Source organism: Saccopteryx leptura, chromosome 7 (genome assembly GCF_036850995.1).
Source record: "Saccopteryx leptura isolate mSacLep1 chromosome 7, mSacLep1_pri_phased_curated, whole genome shotgun sequence".
NCBI lineage: Eukaryota > Metazoa > Chordata > Mammalia > Chiroptera > Emballonuridae > Saccopteryx > Saccopteryx leptura.
Window position 1 is genome coordinate 87722008 of NC_089509.1, and position 16830 is coordinate 87738837.

The 16830-nt window shown below is 41.4% G+C and overlaps 1 protein-coding gene across 1 annotated transcript in view; it reads right to left on the reverse strand.

Moving 5' to 3' along the window:
- Positions 1–11486: 11486 nt before the first annotated feature.
- Positions 11487–16830, reverse strand: part of TRAK2 (trafficking kinesin protein 2) — a 66890-nt gene continuing 61546 nt past the window's right edge. The window contains exon 16 of the mRNA XM_066346390.1: positions 11487–15595. Coding sequence (XP_066202487.1) covers positions 14917–15595 — 679 coding nt within the window. The 3' untranslated portion in view covers positions 11487–14916. The remainder of the gene's footprint in view (positions 15596–16830) is intronic.

The window sequence follows — 16830 nt, forward strand, 5'->3', positions numbered from 1 at the left end:
CCGCCAAGCGGAAACTGTCGGTCGAGCTGAAGCAGTGCCTACGGGCCACGCGCGCCCAGGAACGGCTGCCCCGGTCCGCCTCCCGACCCAAAAAGTGCAAGTGCAGGGACGGCTGCAGGAAATGCCGCTGCGGGGAGCCTGGCCGACACCCTCAAGGCCACCGCTCGCGACCTTGCAGATTTACGCAGGCGCGGGTCTCAAGCCCCAGGGCCCAGGCGCAGGCCTCGGGCTCGCGCTCGTCCCTCCGGCGCGCGCACGTCACCCCTGCGCGTACGTCCCCGCCGTGCGCACGTCTCTTGGAGCAAGTCGGGCACTCGGAGGCACGATCTCTGCTGGCGAGCAAGGCTGTGAGAGTGATAGGGCTAGTGAGAAAACCGGGGTGGGAGGAGGCGGTCTGGCGGAATGGAGTAGCGATCACCGCTGGAAAGAAGGCCAGGAGGCTGGGGAAACAGCAAAGACCTGAAGATCAGGTGACAGGGCTGCCATATCTAGCTGTTTGTGCTTGCTTTAAAGCGAGGGCTGTGAGGTAAAAGGTGGAGAAAAAAGTAGAAGAATTAAAAAATCAAAATACATAGGTAAATTGTACTATAACTAGCCAATAGAGTTTTACATGGATTTTAATTGACCATTTGAATCACGATGGAAACACGAAAAAATGCTCATGAACAAAGATATACGATGGTGTGTATGTAGTGGATACAATTATGTACTTGCATAGAAAAGGGTTAGAAAGGAATATATTTAAAACATGAAAAATGGGCTTCTAGACTGTCAGGACTATGATTTTTTTCCCCTTCAAATATTGCTTACTAAAATTTTCCTTGGGCTTTGGAGTCGGGTGGCCCTGACTTTGTATAGAGAAGGAGTCGGGAACCTTTTTGGCTGAGAGAGCCATGAACGCCCCATATTTTAAAATGTAATTCCGTGAGAGCCATACAATGACCCGTGTACGTTTGGCATTATCCAATAAAAATTTGGTGTTGTTCAGGAGGACAGCTGTGATTGGCTCCAGCCACCCACAACCATGAACATGAGTGGTAGGAAATGAATGTATTGTAATACATGAGAATGTTTTATATTTTTAACGTTATTTTTTTTATTAAAGATTTGTCTGTGAGCCAGATACAGCCATCAAAAGAGCCACATCTGGCTCGCGAACCATAGGTTCCTGACCCCTGGTATAGAGTCTCTTCTGTTTTTCAGCTGTGGGGCCTCAAGAAATTAACTTTTACTTCCCAGAGTTGCAGTTTCCTCATCTGGAAAATAGGTCATGGGAGTTCAGTCTTCACTGGGCTGTCCTGAGCCTGAAATGAGACCATGGCATACTGCCTTGCACACATTAGGTTCTCAAAAATAGGTAACTGAGCTTAGGAATATTATGAATCCCAGTCATATTTTGTTTACAGAAACTTATTTTTAATTTTTGGAGGGAGAATAGGTTTATTTTTATGTGTATATTTTAAATTGAAATGGGGTCATTATAAAGAAAATTATAATCTGAAGGAAGTAAAAATTTTCAAAATACACCTAGAAAGGACCACTGAAAATATTTTGGTTAATGTCTTCGGGAATTCTTTCTAGTCTAAAGAAACAGATTATTTATGTTCATAAACTAGAACAAACTGTACTTGTTTTTTAAAAGATAATGTCATGAGCTTCTTTTAATGTCAGTAACTATACATATATCATTTTAAAACTTGATTACTGTGGAGAAATTCTTAAAAATGTACAAAAGTAGAGAAAAGAGTATAATGAACTTTTCCATTATTGAGCTTCAACAGTTAGCAAATTTGAACTAATCTCACTTATCTGTACCCAGTCCACTCCTTCAACATCAGGTAATTATAAAGCAAATTTAAAGCAAACCTATAAAGTTAAATTATACTTAGAGAAAATCTTTAAAGCAAGTCTGTGATTTGTTTCTATGTGATTATGACTTAATTTCTATTTTATAAATGTACCCATTTACATTTCAAACCAGTTTTGTATTGATGAACTACTTTATTTCCTTTTTTTCCTATTATAAACAATGCCATGGTGTGTATTCTTTAGCTAAAAAAAATAAGGCCTCTCTTTCCAAACACCCACGGGGACGATAATCAAAATAGTTAACAGCCAGTAAGACAAAGATATTGAATGAGTCTGAGTAGAAAGGAGCTACAGGGCTGGAGCAGAGCGCTGGAGGACCCCACTCCTACCCCCATGCCAGGAATTAACCCCTTAGTTGCTGAGTCATGAGGAAGTGGGGGGGGGGGGGTCGGGGGAGGAGTTGTGCAACCCAGGTGGCAGGGAGGACATTTGAGAGTCTTGGACAAAGTAAGTATACATACAACCAGTGTGGCAGTATTTCACTATTTCAAGAACTCTGCTTACCAGCGAAACAGCCCTCGACTTTCAGTACTCTCCCAAGACGTAACCACTGTTTTTGACTATCCTTCCAGAAATGTCATATATATATATATAAAATATTATATACAGTATATGTAATGTAATATATATGTAGGGTAATATGTATATAATCTTTAAAAATTTTTACATAAATGAGAGCATACTTTACACCCTACAGCAGGGGTCCCCAAACTTTTTACACAGGGGGCCAGTTCACTGTCCCTCAGACTGTTGGAGGGCCGGACTATAAAAAAAAACTATGAACAAATCCCTATGCACACTGCACATATCTTATTTTAAAGTAAAAAAACAAAACGGAAACAAATACAATATTTAAAATAAAGAACAAGTAAACTTAAATCAACAAACTGACCAGTATTTCAATGGGAACTATGGGCCTGTTTTTGGCTAATGAGATGGTCAATGTCCAGTTCCATATTTGTCACTGCTAGCCGTAACAAGTGATATGACACACTTACACGGAACCGTGATGCTTACGTCCCGCATCACCAGAAGTAGTACTGTACGTCAGCGACGCCGCTCTTCGCATCCGCATCCTGTGCTCCTCTCACTGACCACCAATGAAAGAGGTGCCCCTTCCAGAAGTGCGGCAGGGGCCGGATAAATGGTCTTGGGGGCCACACACGGCCCGCGGGCCATAGTTTGAGGACCCCTGCCCTACAGCATGCCTTGCTCTTTTCGCATAAGAGCATGTCTAGCAGCTTTCCGTGTCAGTGTGGACAGATCTGCATTCACAGTGGTTTCATGCTGCATTGTATGGCTCTGAGAATATAAGGATGTGTGTGCGCATATGTGTGCGCATGCATGCATGTATGATTTAGGATTTTTTCTCCTCGTTCTTTTCCAGCACCTCTCCCTGGTGGTTTTACCCAAGGCTCAGTGGACTTAAATGTGCCCCTTGGTGACTCTATAGTAATCAATGAGCCAGCCGAGCCTTCAGAAAGGGCACTGGTTAGGATTAATAATCAGTAGAAAATAATTATATAAAACATCTTTTCCAAAGAGCTTACCTTGGACTGCCCCAAAATTTGTTTTTCTCATGTGGTTTCTTTCCAAGAGAAACTGTTTTGATCAACACAAAATCGGAATTCCTTTTAGGTCAAATGCAGAGGTTCCAGAACTCAGGACTTTGGTGGTCATTCCACGTGGCTGGAATGCCCATGCAGAGCACGCAGAGTAGGTGTAGTGCAGGAGACAGACCTCCAGGAGCACAGGCTTTTTACGAGGTCAGTCTTTACAAAGGCTGAGCTAGCATGAGCACAAATGTCCCTTCTAGACAATCTAGTTTGAGTCTTACAGTATTGCAAGTCGGATGAGGCAAAAAGTCACCCCTCTACTCAGACTTTCTTGACTTAGATCTTGCCTTGTGAGATTTGTCCTTGGTAGGTAGTTGGCAACAGTTGGTTTCTTTTATTGCTATGGAAACAGAATGACAGAATGGCAGCACCTTATGTGTTCAGGCATTCTGCTCTTAAAGAGAGAAGGCTGGAGAAGCAGACAGTTAAGACATTCTCTAAGACAAGACAAAATACTTCTTTTTTTTATTGTATTTTTCTGAAGTTAGAAGCGAGGAGGCAGGCAGACTCTTGCATGCACATGACTGGGATCCACCCGACATGCCCACCAGGGGCGATGCTCTGCTCACCTGGCCGTGGCTCTGTTGAAGCTGGAGCCATTCTAGTGCCTGAGGTGGAGGCTGTGGAGCTGTCCTCAGCACCCCAACTTTGCTCCAATGGAGCCTTGACTGCTGGAGGGGAAGAGAGAGAGATAGATAAAGGAGAGGGGGAAGGGTGGAAAAGCAGATGGGTGCTTCTCCTGTGTGCTCTGGCTGGAAATCGAACCTGGGACTTCCACATGCCGGGCCGAGGCTCTACCACTGGGCCAACCAGCCAGGGCCTAAGACAAAATACTCTTAAGATATGCTTTCAGAGGAAATAAAATTAAGTAGCATTCCCACGCTTAATTGGCTTATGGCAGTAGTTGCCAGACAGAATCTCTGATGGAGTTTAAGCTTCTCTGTTGTTTGCTTACAGAAACCTAAAATTCTAAAGTAGGCACTTTCTTCCTTGAATTTCAAGCTTTGAAATCTGTAAAAGTGCAAATCTCCAGGGTCAGGATTCTTTTTCAGTTGCTGGGAGTTCTTACCTAAGAAAGGCTGTTTTTTTGTTTGTTTGTTTGTTTTTGTTTTTTGTTTTTTGTATTTTTCTGAAGCTGGAAACGGGGAGAGACAGACAGACTCCCGCATGCGCCCGACCGGGATACACCCGGCACGCCCACCAGGGGCTACGCTCTGCCCACCAGGGGGCGATGCTCTGCCCCTCCCGGGCGTCTCTCTGTTGCGACCAGAGCCACTCTAGCGCCTGGGGCAGAGGCCAAGGAGCCATCCCCAGCGCCCGGGCCATCTTTGCTCCAATGGAGCCTTGGCTGCGGGAGGGGAAGAGAGACAGAGAGGAAGGAGGGGGTGGGGGTGGAGAAGCAAATGGGCGCTTCTCCTATGTGCCCTGGCCGGAAATCGAACCCGGGTCCCCCACACGCCAGGCCGACGCTCTACCGCTGAGCCAACCAGCCAGGGCTGCTTTTTCTCATATATAAAAAAAGAGCTTATTATAGACCAGTGGCTTTCATTTTATTTTATTGAAACTCATTATAATCACATTTTACACACTTTTATAATAAGTTGTATGAAATAGTACCCTTGTTGCATAGTATTCTCATATATATTTTTAAAATTTATTGATTGATTTTAGCCAGAGAGAAAGGGAGAGAGAGAGAGAGAGAGAGAGAGAGAGAGAGAGAGACAGGAACATCTATCTGTTCGTGTATGTGCCCTGACCAGGGATTGAACCAGCAACCTCTGCTTCGTGCCGATGCTCTAACCAACAAAGCTATCTGGCCAGGGTGTATTCTCATATTTTCTTTTATTTATTTTTATTAAAATGAAAGCTGATTATAAATACACTAGATTGACTTCATGATCCACTGGTGGGTCACAGTCCATAGTTTACAAGCATTGTTATATATTGATCCATTCATTCTACTCCACATTATTATCTACTACAGTGCCAGGCACTTTTTTGAGGAGAGGGAAGATATATCAGTTCCTATGCTACATGGAGCTTAGACTAGTGGGGGAAACACAATAAATTCAATAAAAGCAAAATGAAGCTTACATTCAGGTCCTTAGCAGATGCAGTGTGAGTGTATGGCAGGGATTTCTCTCCTAGTCTAATGAGTCAGACAACGGTTTTTATCAGAGAAGGGATCTGACTAGCTTTGTGTATTAGATCATTTTGACTGCAATGTAAAGAAACAACTGGAGGAGTCAAGACAGGAGGTAGGGAAACCAGTTTAGTGGTCAAATGAGGCACAGTGGTGCCTTAACTGAGGGAGCAGCAGTGTGACAGAGACTAGAGTATGCAGTGGGACTTGTGGATGTCAGGGTGAGAAAAAGGAGGCAATGGTAATTACATGGTTTCTAACTCAAACCACTGAGGAGATGGCAGTGACACTTATTGAGATGGGCGAGACTGGGGACGAACAGGCTCAGGGCAGGAGAGCCCCACTTCAGGTTTGGACATGTTGGTTTGCAAGAACAAACTTGGCTGGCACCCAGAAGAGTGGAAGGGACAGTCACCAGTGTCCCTGTATTGAGTGCCTCTCTTGCACTGATGCCAGGGAGACATCCAAGTGGTGATGTCTATTATACATTTGGGAATTCCAAAGAAGAGTCTGTGCTAGGAGTCTTCAAAGTAGATATTTAGAGCTAAGGGAGTTGACAAGATCACACAGGGAAACGGTGTAGTGTAAGAAGAGAGTCTAAACAGAACCCTGAGGACCACCAATATTCTTCAAAGTGTGGGCCACATGTTAGTTAAAACATGTACAACTATCGAATGAAAGTGTCTTAAATAAATTTCATTAATTTCATGAACTACTGTTGTAAAGTACTGTACCCCAGATACTGAGAAGTACCGTATCTCACTTCTGCGGGTTTACGTAGAGACACCAAATCCAGATGAGTTTTGAAGGGTTTTATTTTTTTAATTTTTATTATTTTTATTTATTTTTTTGTGGCAGAGACAGAAAGAGTCAGAGAGAGGGACAGATAAGGACAGACAGACAGGAAGGGAGAGAGATGATAAACCTCAATTCTTTGTTGCAGTTAGTTGTCCATTGATTGATTTCTCATATGTGCCTTGACCGGGGGGCTAGAGCAGACCGAGTGACCCCTTGCTTGAGCCAGCGACCTTGGGCTCAAGCTGGTGAGCCTTGCTCAAACCCAATGAGTCCGCACTCAAGCTGGCGACCTCAGGGTCTCGAACCCTGGTCCTCCGCATCCCAGTCCGACACTCTATCCACTGTGCCACCTCCTGGTCAGGCTTGAAGGGTTTTATTAAAGGAGGAGCTTTATTAAATATGCCGGCCACATATGGCTGACACAGGGCATTTGCAGACTCAAATCCTGTGCGCCAAATACATCTCGGGCTGGTTATATACCCTTGATCACACACAGGCTGAGGAGATTATGACATCATGGCATAAGCTTACAACGTTTGTTTAGGGGATACACAGAAACATTAAGACTTTTGAGGTAACACAATCAAAGATTTACAATCTCTCAGGGTTCATCTTCCCTCTGTTGCCTAGAGGTATGTTACTCTCAGGATTCCAGGAATGGGGAGGAACTACAATCAATGCAGGGTGGCATGTAAATTCTGTCTCCCATTGAAAGAGAAGAAAATTTTCAGTTAACCTTTATTTTAGTTTTAAAACTAAATGACCCATTGTCCTTGCAAGCCAGAAACGTCTACATTCTTCTCCCTTCCCTCCCCAAAGGAAGGACAGGACAGGAAAACCTGACCTTTCCTTCTAGAATATCAATATTAATTTTGCAGCTTTTTGGTACCTTACTAAAGGATGGAGGTAGTGCTACCTACCAGTTGATGCAGACTCAGCAATATCATTGGAGAACTGGGTTCTTTCCATTTTCCTGCCATGCCAATCTCAGTGTGCCAACTGAGGGGAGCCTTGTGGTTGCAGTGTAGCTGCCACAACTCCACCATGAGCAGACTAGGTGGAGACTGACTTTAAAAGCTAAAAGGGCCCTGGCTGGTTGGTTCAGCGGTAGAGCGTCGGCCTGGCGTGCGGGGGACCCGGGTTCGATTCCCAGCCAGGGCACATAGGAGAAGCGCCCATTTGCTTCTCCACCCCCACCCCCTCCTTCCTCTCTGTCTCTCTTCCCCTCCCGCAGCCAAGGCTCCACTGGAGCAAAGATGGCCCGGGCGCTGGGGATGGCTCCTTGGCCTCTGCCCCAGGCGCTAGAGTGGCTCTGGTGGCAGCAGAGCGATGGCCCGGAGGGGCAGAGCATCGCCCCCTGGTGGGCAGAGCGTTGCCCCTGGTGGGTGTGCCGGGTGGATCCCGGTTGGGCGCATGCGGGAGTCTGACTGTCTCTCCCAGTTTCCAGCTTCAGAAAAGTACAAAAAAAAAAAAAAAAAAAAGCTAAAAGGGAGGGCCTGGCTTATGCTGGCACAGTGGATAGAGTGTCGACCTAGAATGGTGAGGTCACTGGTTTGAAACCCTAGGCTTGCCTGGTCAAGGCATATTCAGCAAGCAAGCAATGAACAACTAAAGTGAAGCAACTATTAGTTGATACTTCTCACTCCCCCATCCCTCTCCTCTGTCTGTAAAATCAATAAAATCTTAAAAACAAAACAAAACAAATAAAAGGGAGGGAAGAAGCTACAAAGAGAACAATGAATATGTGACAGTCATCTAGTCAAATCCACCTCCAGCAAGATTAGATATCTGAGTCTGTTTATTGTGTGAAATTTTATATTTTTATACTTTCTTATGATTTAAAAAGGGCAGAACTTGAGTCTTTTGTGAAGAGTGGTGAAAAACAGATACAAAAGAAGCAGGTTCTGAAGGAAAACGCCAGCCACTTGACTTGGCCACGGCTTAGCACTAATTACCACTACTTTGGGATTTTTTCCCCCTTCTTTACTTATTTTAGACGTTAGTATAACTTTGTCAGCTCCCAAATGGCAGAGAACAAATGAAGGCTTTTAGGGGCTCTGTTAACTGTTCTTCTCTTTGGCTGAATTTAGGGAAACTTTGGCATTGCATGAAGGGCTCTTTCCAAGGGCCCAGGAAGAGGACTGATGCTACTAACATTAGTGATTTTGCCAAGAAGACAAGAAAAATAAATTTTATGAAATAATTTCTTATACTTTGGCTTTTCTGTATTTCCCTCTAATTATCACCTTTGGTGCACTTTATTCATACTTCTTTACACTGAAAAACAAAATGCTCCATGCTATTGCTGGCAACACTGCTTTGTATTTTATAGCATCTTTGCCAAATCTGCACAGCAACATTTGTTCATTTGAAAATTTAATGGCTGTTGGGCAGATAAAATGTATTATGCTCACTTTGTTAAAGATAGCCCTGCCCACATGGACGCCTGTTGCCCAGGTGGTATTAGTTACCCTTCTTGCTTGGAATGGGTGTGATTATATTAATGTGTGTTGGGGGCAGGTTGTGGGCAGGCAGGATCCTTGTAGCTGGGGGCTTGGTTTTAGGACTAAGCCTTTCCCACCCTTTTTGATGTGGGGTGGTGCAATCCCATCATGCCCCAGATAAGTGACTTTGTATTAGAGACTTCCCTATTTTGTATATTGGATTAAAGGTTTTGATTTCTGCACTGAGATTAGCATTAGAGAGGAGAGCAGAGAAGGGCCACGTGGAGGAGGCCAGGAGAAGCAGCCAAGATGGTGGAGTGCTGAGAAAGAAGCCAGTTTGTGCAGAGTTTGTGCAGAGAGAAGGAGATGGGGAACAGAGGTTGTATGGCCAGTAGCCAGGGCCACTATCATAGCCGCCTGGCCCATGCAGGTTTGCATTGGATTTGGACAGACGGTAATGAAACAATGGAGCCATGAACTGGTAGGCCATTAGCTTTAATCCTAGCTTGCACCCAGCGGGCAAGTAAAAACACACACTGGCCTCCAAAACCCACTCATTCAGTGCTCACAGAGCTACTGACTTATCCAAGTTTCCTAGAATCAAAGGTTTCTAGCTCACTAACCTCATTCTCCTTTGTTCCCCATCTCCTTCTCTCTACACAAACTGGCTTCTCTTTCAGCACTCCGCCATCTTGGCTGCCTTTCCTCTCCTCCACGTGGCCTTACTCTGCTCTCTAATGCTAATCTCAGGAACCAAGAGAGCAAGCTCCCAGTCAGCCTCACATTATAGTGCAGAAATCAAAACTTTTAATCCAATATACAAAATAGGTAAGTCTCTAATACAAAATCACTTATCTGAGGCACGATGGGATTGCACCACCCCACATCAAAAAGGGTGGGAAAAACTTGGTCTTAAAACTAAGCCTTAGGCTATAAGAACCCAGCCTGCTGACAGCCTGTTCCCCCACATCCAATGCAAACTTATAAGTGAGCAAACATATGTATCATTATTTACAAACTTATTTGACCAACAGAGGTGAATAAGTCTGGTGAGCTAGAAACCTTTGATTCTAGGAAACTCGGATAAGTCAGTGGCTTTGGGTGCCCTGAATGGAAAGGGAATTGTTTTCCCACTGTATGTGTTTCGTGCCCGCCAGGTGCAAGCTAGGATTAAAGATGACGGTCCACCAGTTCTTGGCTCCGTTGTTTCATTATGTTTCATTACCGTTGGTCCGAATCAAATGAGAACCTGCATTGGCAGGTGGCTGTGATGGTGGCCATGGATACTGGCTTTACAATGGCATTTGGCCCTTATTAAAGAAAATAAAAACTGATGGAAAACCAAACTTGATACTAGCATAACTCAAAAACAGATGGAAGTCAACAGGATGCTGTAAGCATCAAATCTCTCCCCTTATCAGAAGGTTATTAGACTTTATACATATCTACTGAGAATGGTTTGTGATGCTGGGAATATCACTAAATATATCAAAGAAGTAGGGACTCAGACTTTGTTTATTCCTTACAAACTATTCATAATTCTAAATAGGTATTAAATGAATTTGAAAAAATATACAACTAAACTTTAACAAGAAAAGAGGCCATCAGATAACTTTTTCTACTAGAGTTCAATAATTTTAAATTTTAGTTTCTTGGAAGTTTCTAAATAGGTAAAAATAGTTACTGGACTAAAGGGGTCCATTGGCCCACACACATCAAAGCCCAATAAGTCACGAACAGAAGTTTGCAACAAAGGAAGTAAGGGTTTATTTTTAGGACGTGGCCTATGCCCAGAGTCACAGGTGAGCTAATGCTCAAAGATCTGGCTCCCCAGTGGCTTCTAGGAGACAGGTTATAAAAGGGAAAAATCAATCATGGTGGCTAAGGGCATTAGCGCTGTGGTCTGTACTGACTGGTGCTAGGCTAGGCGGTAGCTGATCAGTGGATCTGGTCCCGAAGTCAGCCATGCATTGCTTCATCTGCTTTCACTACTTTTCTAGGCCTGGAGCGGAAACACAACTGAGGCCTAGATATTATCTCTAGTTTGACTGAAACTCGGTCTCTGTGCTCAATCTTGTTCCTAAGATTATTTGATGCTGATCAGAACCTCACTGTCCTGAGGGCTTAATGATTAAGGAAATGGACATGCAAGGGAGAAGGTGGCAGATGAGTGAGGGTATTAGATGAGGCCAATCTGAATCAAAAAGGGAGACAAGGTCATATTAAAGAAATGAAGTTTCTGTGCGGTTACAGAACATCAACAACATATTGTGGATGACAAAAGAATTGCTTCATACTTCCTCAATCTTTTTAAGTTAAAGACTTGCATTATCAATGACTTCAGATTTTATTTTTTGTTGCTGTTACTTTACTAAGGAAAAAGTATGACATATATAGACACTCCCTCTATTCTATTTTTTAAAAGTATCTAAGAAAATGTAGTAAGGTGTTTACTACTTACAACTACTGTTGGTTTGTTTTGTGTTGGTTTGACAAATAGAGGTGGTTTTCTGTACCAACCAAAAAACCCCAAACAAAACACAACACAATGGAAAGGAAAGCCTTCATGCAGGACTATCTGTGAAAAGAACTGGGACAAATACACATGAAGACAAATGAAAATTTAAGAAGATACTCATGTTTATTATCTGATTTACATTTGACAAAGCAAAAAGATAGGAGAAACAAAGAGCTGTTTGACAAAAGTCAAGCCCCAGATATCAAGCAACAGTGTTTCCTGGCTGCCCCAGAGGATTTTCCACTCCTAGGTAGCTGTGCTCTGCAGTGCAAACCACTCTGAGTGGATACCATCTGCTGTACTTGGGAGGACAGGCCTGCAGGCACCTGACATCAAGGGAGTGGGCCGTTATCAGAGCTCTAATTTCAGGTGTCAACAGTCAATGTTAACAACCAATAGTACTACTAGTTTGTACTACAGTGGCCAGAAAAAAACCAGGCTGAATACTGTGTATAATACACCCGGTATAGAGAAGACTCTTGTTGTGAGCTGCCTCTAACTTATTTCCTCCCTTTGCCAAAGCCTGTTCATTTGTGTCAAATCACGGAAATATAGTCTAAAACTTTTTTTAAAAAACTACTTTAACAATGGTCATTAACTTTTCTCTAAGACGCATGCCTTAGGTTATTTACAGAAGATTTGGGATCCTCATAATTCAAGAGAATTTTTAATTCTGAGCTTAGGAAGGTATCCCTCCTACTATATAATAGGATACTCAGAAATACCTGAGGTATAATCACTGAGAACCTTCTCGAAGGAGGAAAAAGTAAGTTTCCTATATTGGCATAAAAGTACATACACAGCTGATATTAGAAAAGCTAAATTGTTAAAGCATAACAGATAAATTGAGGAGGAACTTGCTGTAAGGCTCCAGTTCTTACTATCTTTGCACACAAGTTTGTTATAATCCAGATTCAGCTGTACAACAAATGATTTTAGGTGGAAACTTCAGAGAACAGTAAAACCCAGTTCAAGACAATTCAATTCTAGAGACAAGCATGCACCAGTATACAATTATCATGTTTCTGGTGGAACAGAAACATCATTCTAATTTTCAAAAACTTAAGTCTGGTTCCCTTTTTTCAGATGTACTTTATTTAGCTGTGAAGACGCCCCTGCCCTGCCTCCAGAGTGATCATTTTAGCATTAGTTATAGAAAGTTTACTAATTATAAAGAATACTCCAAAATCTTAATTTAAGATATTTAATTTATAGATATTTATATAATAGACATAAATCTGATAAGTTAACATTTTTTTTACTACTCTCTGGCCTTACTTACATTTTCTTACTTCCTGAAGTCTTAGAAACTAGAAACAGGAAGATTGCTTTCTTGGAGAATAAATAAAAAGCTTTAAGAATCCGCTAAAAACAAGCACCCCAGAGTTACTTTATGAAGTAGAAACTCAAACACTATTTTTCAAAAAGCAAATTGCGGTATTTTGGAAACAACATCAGGAATTCTTCTGGCCACTGCCTACCAGATTCAAGGACACTTATATTCACTGATGGACCTGCTGAAATCCTTCCTAAATATGTATGTGTACCGTCTGCTGACCTCAGCATGACTGAGAGGAGAGAGGAGGGCAGGATACTTTCACTATTTTTCATAAATTTATCTAGAAAAGTTTTAATAAAAGACTCTAAAAAGCATGGAAAACATACATTCTTACCACTGTACTCATGTTGGTTTTTCTACTACCTTGAGCACATAGCTCGTCATGTAGGAAAGGCACATCAAGAAGAGGAAGGACCCTCCTCTGATCTAGGAATAACTATATTGATGGGGGGAAAAGTATATTGGTGAGAACCACAGGAGCAAGATTTGTAATTCAAGCCCTGGCTGGGTAGCTCAGTTGGTTAAAGCGTTGTCCTGATGCACCAAGATTGCAGGTTCGATCCCCGGTCAGGGCACATACAGGAGTCAACTGTGAATTATGAATGGGTGAAACAACAAGTTGATGTTTCTCTCTCTCTCTCTCTTTCTCTCTTCCTAAATTTAATAAAAATAATTTTTTTAAAGAATTCAGAAAATTCCTTTCAGTTAAGTCAGAACAAAGGAGCAAAAGATCTGTAAATTAAGTACCGAAAAGTCAAGTCAATGCCTTGCATTTTAAAAATAAACTAATCAGTTCCCTTCCTCATCTTCTCTCCACTATGCCATTCACATAATGGTATTTCTTTCTGAACTGCCTTGTTCAGATAGAGCCGTGTTATCTGATAAGCAGACCTTGATCAGCAACACCCAGAAAACAGATCTGTTTCTTCCCAATTCACAGCCAGTTTGTCACATGCTGAAACCGAATTTCCCACGTTTACTTTGCTATTTCACATATTATGTAAAAAACAAAAAAGAAAACAGAAAGAGCAAGTTTTGACTCTCCCATTAAAAGTACATTCTATAATTTCAGATATCTAGAAAAAGGCAGATGTTTTAATTTTGTTTTACATTTTAAAAAAAGTCTCACAGCAAGCACCTGGGTTTTACTTCAGCTTATAATAAATAATTTAATGTGCCTGAGAATTTTTGTGCAAATACACATCATCTTTCACTAGAAATATGCATAGTTCACTTTGGAAAAAAGTTTAGTTGCAACCAACTTCCCTTATTAAAAAATATACAAACATATATATATACAACATTCTCTAGTTCCTACTGATTGTACTTCTGATGTAACCTCGTCCAGCCTCCAAGGAAATTCAGTTATGTTCATACTCCTTGGCCACTACACTTATCCAGAATATTCTGAAAACAAGTTTCCTTAGTTCCAATTCACCCATATTTCCTTCTTAAAATAAATCTCTCCTACTTCCATACATGTTGTATTTTTTGAATGTTGTATAAAAATACAAATTTTAAAAATGAACTTTTGTTAATCACAAATACAAAAGGAATTTGGGTAGTGTTTGGGCTCCCAGAGACTCAAAGTCCTGAAAATGGAAAGCAAATAGGAGTCTCCACTAATCTGATCCTGTGAAAAAGGTGAAATTCCTTGCTTGCTAAGGCTGTGAGCTTGCCATTTGATGAAGTGAAACTGAACCAGACATCAACAGGGGAAATGGAAAAGCCACTTCACTGCTGTCTCAGCAACAGTGTACCCCAGTAACCTTCCACAACAGCTTTTTCTAGGTAAGACTAGAAGCTGCTCCTTTTCTCTTCCCATCTCTTAACATGGGCATTTTGTGCTTATGCTTAACAAAAGTAAATGTACTAGCAAGTTAAGTATTCCTGGTATATTTCAATATTACTGAATTTATTTTCTGGTCACTTTTTATTTTCAAGACAAGAAACCCCAGCTGAAGGAGTGCATTAAACTTTTCTGTCTCCAAATACAACCCATTCATTTATACTTTCACTTTATGAGACCTCATTCACTAGAGCCTCTTCCCAATTGTTTCTTTCACTTTCCTCTCCCCACATCCACAACCCATCTGCAACCTTCCTTTTCTCTCAGTCAGACCAGACAACGTGTATCAGTGCACATCTACCTTCACCTGCTCATTTGTATAAAAGTCAACTGCTGAACCTCAGTCCTCCTTTAGGGTATCCATTTTTGGTGAGGGTGTGCAAACTGAGGAGCCAAAGCTGCCCATCATGACGGGAAGGCTCTGATTCCTCCTCAATCCACTCAATAAATTGCTACCTGAATTTAAATACACAGTAGAGTCTGGTCTTTGAAGACCAATTTCTGCCTCTTGGCTTCTTCCCTTTTCCTGGGCATCAGGGGTGTTGACCACTCTGGCTATTCCCAGTCTCTTCAGCCTGTCGACTAAGTTCATCTTCAACTGGCCAACGTCAGGAGGGTTCCGGGAAGGTCTCAAGCCATACATCTCCTGGAGGAATGTTTCCGCCGGTCGGGAGGCCAAGAAATTTTCAGAGAGATGTACTCGAGGCTCAAAGGGCAAAGGAGAAGGGCAAGGTGAGTGAGATGGTGAGTTTGGGGGTGTGGAAGGAACAGCCAGAGCTTTAGGGTGAGGTTGCAGGAGGGGGTTCTCTGAAACTGAGCTGTGGTACGCTTTAGCAGAGATGCCTTGCTCTTGTAGAAGCTTGGCCAAGCTTGTGGTGCTACTCAAGGTAACAGTGGAATCTCGTCGGCTGGTGACCGATTCACCAATGCTGAGTCTATAGGACATAGCAGGAGAATTCACTGCCGTGTTTGATGAACTGCTACTGCTACTTCCACAGGATAATGAAGGGAACCCAGAGCTTCAAAAAAAAAATTAAAGAGACAGTTTAAGAATAAAAAGCCATCTCCAAGTCAATATTTAAGTAATTACAGTAGTTATTGACAGTAAATATATAGGAATAGGCAATAAATCAATAATTGAACTCTGTGGTAGAGATCTGAGGAATGAAAATTTTGATGTTACTTCAATGGCTAATTATTTGTAATTTGTAACTTAATTATTAATTTACCAAAATATTTCTTTTCATAGGATATCAAACAAAGTTTACTACACTCCTAAATTTATTCTTAAAATTTTAACTCTGTTGGAATATAATTAAATTTTATGATAAAAATCAAAGAAATTTAAATATTAAAGTAACCTTTAGAAATTTTTATTAGTATATTCATTCCATAAAATAAAATATCCCAAGAGATAATAATCCATGAGTAAACAACTGACTTTTCAGAAAACATCTTTCATAATTAAACCTAAGATGCTCTTCTAAGGAGAATTTATTTCTTTTTATTATTTCAATTGTATATTACTGAGAAAAAATAAAGTTCTGTTAAATTCCAATTTTCAAAAATCTTAATTCCAAACAATATATTATAAGAATATCATGGAATAAATTACTCTCAACCTTGACTTAGAACATAAGATTTCTGGGAAAGAAAAAAAAGGTTTTGTTTTTTTTTTAAGGAAAAAAAAAAACTAAATAAGAAATGGCAACAGAATGGGGAGGGTATTTCCTTAGTCAATTTTCCCCCTTGAGCAAATGTTATCATATTTAACAGATAAACTTTCACTTCAACAGAAAAGACTCAGTGTATTAAGATACCAAGATTTTAATAAAGATTAGTAACAAAATGCAAGTTTAGGATTACTAAATAATTATTTCCGAAGTACCAACTTGTATAAAAGCAGCAAAATGCAAACAATTGACGCTTGGTTAAACTAAGGATCTCTAAACTGATCAGGTCTATGCCAGGGACTGCCAGTGTCCCTCCTCCCTGTCCCTTTAGTGTAGAATTTGCCTGTCCTTTCCTAAGCTGACACTTCATATGATGGTACTGACCTGAACTGAGAGTCCCTTCAGGAACCAATTTTATAAAATGTATCTTGTTGACTATAAGAACAATGTAGAAAGATTGCAGATATGTTTGTTCATTATAGACTTTATTGAGTTCTTCATTGGATATCACCCAAACAGTTCCCTGGCCGAAACAACTGATTTGCTTCTAACTGAGACACTGAATCATAATGTTTATTTCC